General features: G+C 37.4%; 1 protein-coding gene across 1 annotated transcript; it reads right to left on the reverse strand.

The window, feature by feature from the left end:
* Positions 1-243: 243 nt before the first annotated feature.
* Positions 244-4,511, reverse strand: LOC145053143 (G-type lectin S-receptor-like serine/threonine-protein kinase At1g67520). Its single transcript, XM_079001155.1, has 8 exons — positions 4,176-4,511; positions 2,302-4,101; positions 2,110-2,229; positions 1,824-2,023; positions 1,512-1,722; positions 1,191-1,428; positions 831-981; positions 244-633 (listed from the first exon to the last, which is right to left on the reverse strand). Exons 1-8 carry the CDS (start codon positions 4,270-4,272, stop codon positions 325-327), a joined length of 3,126 nt encoding a protein of 1,041 aa, XP_078857281.1. The 5' UTR covers positions 4,273-4,511; the 3' UTR covers positions 244-324.
* Positions 4,512-6,511: the final 2,000 nt, after the last annotated feature.

A 6,511-nucleotide genomic window follows, 5' to 3' on the forward strand; every position in this document is an offset into this window, starting at 1 on the left:
TAGTAACCAGTCTTTAATTCCCCAATCAGGCTGCATAAACACCAGACTTACTAGACTGAGAAAACATTGAAATTGAGCTAATAATGAATCTACTATATCCACAAGCTTGCACAAGATGTTCTTTACTTCTTTATCGACATATATATAATATGGATAGACCTATAAAGAGTGTTCTTTATATTCTGATGTGGCAATTCTCCATGCATATAACAATTAACAAGTATAGAAAAATGGATTTGCATCTCCTACAAAAGTGAATAAATATAAATTATATTACAGAAAAGTTTTTCACAAAGAATGATATGCTGAAGCTACGTTCATACCCTATCGACCCCCAACAACAGAGATGGTCACATTATTCACAGAGAAATCTTCTGCTTTGGTTTCATATGAAGTTGACTTTGAGTCCCCTCCACCTATCAGAAATGTTGGTCTGTTTGGAGTGGGTAATGATATGGAAGCATTGAGAAGCATGGAGATCATCTCGGATGTTGTTGGCCTATCTATTGCATTCTCTTGTACACACAGAAGGGCAACATGAACAGTCCTCAAGAGTTGTTGTTCATCACAAGTATTTCCAAGTGACGGGTCCTTCAATTCCAACGAATCCCCTTCTTGCCATAGCACCCATGCCTAAATCATCCAAATAAGATTAATGATTTGATCATTTCCTTAATTAATTTCCAACAAAGTGGTAAGGTTAAACTGCTTAATAAAAGTCAATTAGTAATAACCAATTTGTGTGAGACAATAATGTAAGATGGTCTCAATTTCATTAAAGATGTTATAGTATGCAAAATATATTAAAATTTGAATATGAATTTACTTACATATCCAATAAGACTGTATGTGTCATCAAGATTGACGAAACTACTATTTCTTCTTCCACTGACAATTTCCAGGATCAAGACTCCAAAGCTGAAGATATCCGACTTGATTGAGAAAACCCCCCTCATTGCGTACTCAGGAGACATATAACCACTGAACACAAAATGTTCACCAAGACTTTTTAAAAATAGATAACATTGAATCAGAAAAACAACAAATTCATCTCAAAGATACTATATCGAGATTAGGATCATTGTGTTATTTCTCCTTGGTAATTTTAAATCTAACTTTTTTGCAGATAGATGGACCATGAAATTGTATAACTCAACGGGATATTTGATAATTCAAGAGAGATGACTTACTATGTTCCAACCACCCTGTTAGTCATTGCCTCAGTCACATTTTGTTCGCATATTCTTGCCATACCAAAATCAGAAATCTTGGGGTTCATACTCTCATCTAAAAGAATGTTATTAGCTTTCAGATCCCTATGAATAACTTTCATTCTTGAGTACTTATGCAAGTACAACAACCCTTGAGCAATTCCTTCAATGATGATAAATCGTTTAGGCCAATCCAACTCTGCCTTTCTGTTTTCATCTGCAAGCCAGTGAAAGAGTTTATAATGAATATCACAAGTAAATTAAAGAACTGAATGCACATATGTTTCAAACAATGCGTACCAAATACGAAGAAATCTAAACTTTTGTTGGGCATATATTCATATATTAACATCTTTTCTTCTCCGTGAATGCAACAACCAAGAACTCGAACAAGATTTGTATGCTGGAGTTTAGCTATGAGTACTAGTTCATTCTTGAATTCCACAAGCCCTTGACTTGATGTTCTTGAAAGCCTTTTGATTGCAATTTCTCGCCCATCACTTAGTTTTCCCTGTTTTCATAATTGGATGATATATCTTTTTGTTAAAATAGATATACAAATGCAAGATCCAAAAAGATCATCATAAAAGTTTGAAGTGACAGTAACGTAACTTTGTAAACCGGTCCAAAACCACCTTGTCCGAGCTTATTTTGAAATGAGAAATCATTGGTGGCAGCCATGATAGAGGCAAAGCTAAATAATAACAAATCATTTCCTTTCACACCATCCGGTTCAAGCTGATGTATATCCTTGAAGCTTTCAGAAGTTGTCAGCTCCAAGAAATATTCATCTCTCTTCCGTCTCTCATATCCTACAATCAACGTCAGTGACTTAACAAAAGATGCAACTAGAAAGTACAAACAAAAGCTAGATTGAATATTGTTGCTGGTATTATACCTTTTTGTCTATGCTTCCTCTTCTTTATATACCATAAAGCCCCAAAACAAAGGAAAACAAGAGGGATGAAAACACTAATGGATATCCATATCCAATTCTTGCTCTTTTGTGTTTTGTTACCTGTGGTGTAGCTTGTTTAGTTTCAAGGAGGTTTAAATGGTAGCAAAAACCATTAGAAATCAACATTATTACCTGTATTTCGATTGCCTAGATTTTGGCTGATCACATACTTTGACGTAGAGTTATCATGAGGATTAACCAAAAAACTATTGATACCAGTCCAAATTACACAACCACTTCCATTGATGGTACTGCTACTAAACCCCACACAATTGCAATCATTCCAGCACTTAACAAAACAATCGTTAATGCTTAAGCTCGATTTCCCATCTGTTGCACTTTTTGTCCGATCTTGAGCAAAATCCCCATTCTTTTTACTAAAATTATCGTTCTCTGTCCTGCACTGAGGCAAACTCGACTCCATGCAACCATTACCAGAATCATATCCATAACAAAACTCAGGGCTCCAAGCAGTAGCATTATTAATATCTCTAATTTGACCTTTTGGTGTTAAAATCCACATGGGTAAAGCAGCAATATTACCATCATAGCTAAAGTATCTTTCTTTATTGTTGAATACAAAAGTGAGATTATACATGGATTGACTACCTGGGCCATTCAATGCAAACATATATTGAAATATTTGGTTGTTTAGATTCCCACTAGTCCAGTAGGGTCGTCCTCGTCGTCGAATCATTAATCTCTGGGATCCTTTTTGAGTGGGTTCCCAACTCAGAGTAAAAGGTCCTGATTTAGGGTTTTCATTGCTCAACCAACAAGTCAAAGTCCAATTCTGGCCTGTTGTCATGTCATACCCAAGCTTCATGCCAGGTAAAAGTACATTGGATGGGTGATCAAAACTCTGCCACAAAACTCTTTTGTCAACTTGGTTAATCAGCCGAAAATTACCATTATCTTCGAGGGTTGCAGTCACATTTGCGTTTGCACCCAGTTTAACATCTGTGATTCTCATTAGAGTTTTGGATCCTGCACTGATGACCAAGTCTCCGGTTTTGGCACTGATTGATAGGGTATGAGTGCCTGGGGTGGATATGATCGGTGCATTTGGATTAGCTACCCATACTTTTGTGGATTGAGCATCGCTTGTGTACCAAATTCCCAAGTAACTGTAATCTTCACCAAAGAACCCTAATGTGAAATTTCCACGCACGGAAACAAGCTGGTCTGTAGATTTGAGTTGGCCACCAAATTTGATTGTTGAAAACGAATCAGCAGGGGCGCAAAATCTGATGGTGTAATCGGCACCATTACAAGTAAATGTTGTAGTCTCTAGATCCCATAGATCGGACGGGGTACTATACGTAAAAGATCTTGGGCACGCTGATCGAAACAACTGATCATATGCTGTTGGCTTGCATGATGAGGGTGACGAGAAAGAGTCACTGCAACAATACTCTGGAGAGCCAAAAGCTAAGCAAGCACTCATACACACCTTTCCATTGGCTGAACTTAGCTCCGTTGGACACCGCTGATTCAAGTCTTCAACACAACCCGTCTTAGCACAACTACGTAAACTGGAACCTGAACCGGAAGTCGCCTCCACAAGTATTGGCAAATTGTAGCCCTGGGCAATGTTGACATGATAAAAATCCTGGCTGTGGATTTCGGTTTGATTGATTCTGAAATCAACAACTGTGGCGGGTATCGTTACATCATATACACTACAAGCCATATCATTGGTGCCATTGATTCTGCAGTCACCTGTGGCACACGACCATTTACCTGACCTATTATAGTTGCAACCTGTCTGACCCCATATACTACCAAGCCATACACTCTGAGCTTGAAAAGAGCGTGAACTACCCTTTGTGAGCTCAAATGTAGTTTCATTTAAACTCGTTGTGCTAATGATTACAGGCCAAATGGTGAACCCACAGTCATTTACAATATTAAAAGTAACCCCCAAGGCTCCTGCAAATTCGTATAAAATTGCATTAAGAACAAAATCTTACTGTTTATTTTTGGATACAGAAGCATATATGTACCTTTAGAAAAGAAGAGGAAAAAGAGAAAACTCAGAATTTGAGAAACCACTGCTACATGAACTTGTGAAGATGCTGCTAACAACGACCAAGAACCCATTATTCAATCAAATCTTGTATTTTCTAGAAAATAGTATCGATTTCTCAAAAAGATGTGTAACTAAAATTAGAGACGTGAATCTTCATCTCGATGTTACTGCTGGTATCCATATTGATGTTAGGCTTGGATGGAGCCAAGATCATCCATGATAGCAGGCAAGCAGCTTTGGCCTTTGGGTAGTGGTGGTGGTGGTGGTTGTCAAACTTTCTTTTAGATTAATTATTAACTGGTAGTGGTAGTGATTTAAAAACTAAATATGTTCCACGTTTATTAAGGAAATATGCTAAGCAGAAGGAAACGTAATATTTAATAAAGCCAAGTGAATGCGCAGCATGTTCATTAGAATTGGATGTATATAGTTGACCGGGTCAACACCATGGCATCTTTGTCTAGCACCATTCTCAATACTCGGTAAGCCATAATTCACTCGTGGTTTTGTTTGCATAATATACAAATGGGGACTTCCCAAAGTAATTCTACTTAATGATCCGTGCTTGGCTGCATCGTCATCTTTACAGCTGCACATGGTAATATTGTGTCTCATTTGACAATTGTATATGGAAATTGAGCAATGTGATAATCAGATCATCATATTTTTTTTTAAAACTTACATATTATATTACGATTATTTAACATCGTGAGAAAACAGTAATTATATTAATATTTTATTTCCTACTTTCTCACTACAATAAATAAAGCCTTTAGCGGCGCCACCTTTAGCGATGATGCTGACTTTAGCGGCGATATGACACGCCTAATGTCACCGCCACTAAAGCCAGAGTCGTCGCTAAAGATTCACATCTGCAGTCTATGTGTCCATGCCAAGATTCAATCTTGGTCCTACATTCTTTCTTTGACCTAACGTTTGGGGTTCCTCCGTACATACCTAATAGCGACATCCTCAATAGAGATGCCGATGTCGTCGCTAATGATCTCGAAAATATGAGCGTGAAGACCTCCCTCCAACTTGTCGCCGCAATTAGGGGTGTTCCTTTAATTGGTCTCTTGTCCCAGAACAGCTGCTCACGATCATTTTCTCTCCCACCTTCGATTCTCCGACGGTTTCAGTCGAGTGTACCAACAATTTCATTCGAGTTGCCACTGCCACTTGCGTCCTCCACCACTTACGTCGACGATCTATTTCCACCCTCATCGAAGGTCGAGTTTACTGACGCTGACTTCGAATCTCCGGGCTTCGTCGGCGACGGTAGGTGCTCATTTCCCTCTTTCCTCTTTCTTTATATATGTTGAACAAATTTTGTACTCTAGTTTGATGATTTTAGTGATTTTAGGGACTATTGCATACCACCACCGTCGTTGCACGGTTGTTCTCCAGCGAGTACAACAACCACAAACACAGATGAAATCCCCTTCTTTCTTTTTCTCTTTATGTTCTAACCTTTTGTTTGAAATTAATTTTATGAATTGATAGTTTTCAGGCATCAACATCGCCATTGTGTTCTTCTCCAACGACCACCATCACAACACCATCGTACAACACACTTTTCTGTTGATTTACGGCCACATGTGTGTTTTTTTTTTGAAATTATGTATACGAATGTGTGTATTGGTTTATATGTTGAACACTTTTTCTGTTTATATGTTTCTTTGCATGCAAGAATGAAATTATTGGTATAAATGTGTTTGTTTTGTGGAATGTATGGTGTCACACCCCAAAACCGATAACGGCGGAATACGTTTCAGGATGGAGGACGTCATGTACAGTATCATCACAATTGCATAATAGTAAAAACAAGAAACATACAACCATTTCATTTACATAGTGAGTTTAAATACAAGCGTGTTCTGTAAAGTTTCAATAGACACCAAAAATATAACAAAATAAGAGATGGATCTTGTATGCTCCATCTTCTCCAAAATGTTGCACCTGTACCTGTCTATCTTTGACCTGATGATATAAGTTATTTTGAAAACGAGTATCAGCATAAAGCTGGTGAGTTCATAAGAATTTAGTGCGGTTCATGTATAAAATGGGTTAAAACATATAGTGTGAAAAGCTGCAATTTACTTTTATAAATAGTAGAAAACCTTAGAAAATCCTATATTTTCAAGAAATACATCGTGAGTGAAAACCTGTAAATTGCATATAAGTTTTATCATTGAAGTCTGTTCATTGAAAAAGTATGGTAGTAAATTTCCAGTAGGTAATGTAGATAAGGAAAAGTTATGCCTGATGACAGTAATAGTGGTGCGAACTTCCATTAGTAATAGATACTTA

Source organism: Lactuca serriola, chromosome 5 (assembly GCF_051521515.1).
Source record: "Lactuca serriola cultivar US96UC23 chromosome 5, Lser_US96UC23_V15, whole genome shotgun sequence".
NCBI classification, from domain to species: domain Eukaryota; kingdom Viridiplantae; phylum Streptophyta; class Magnoliopsida; order Asterales; family Asteraceae; genus Lactuca; species Lactuca serriola.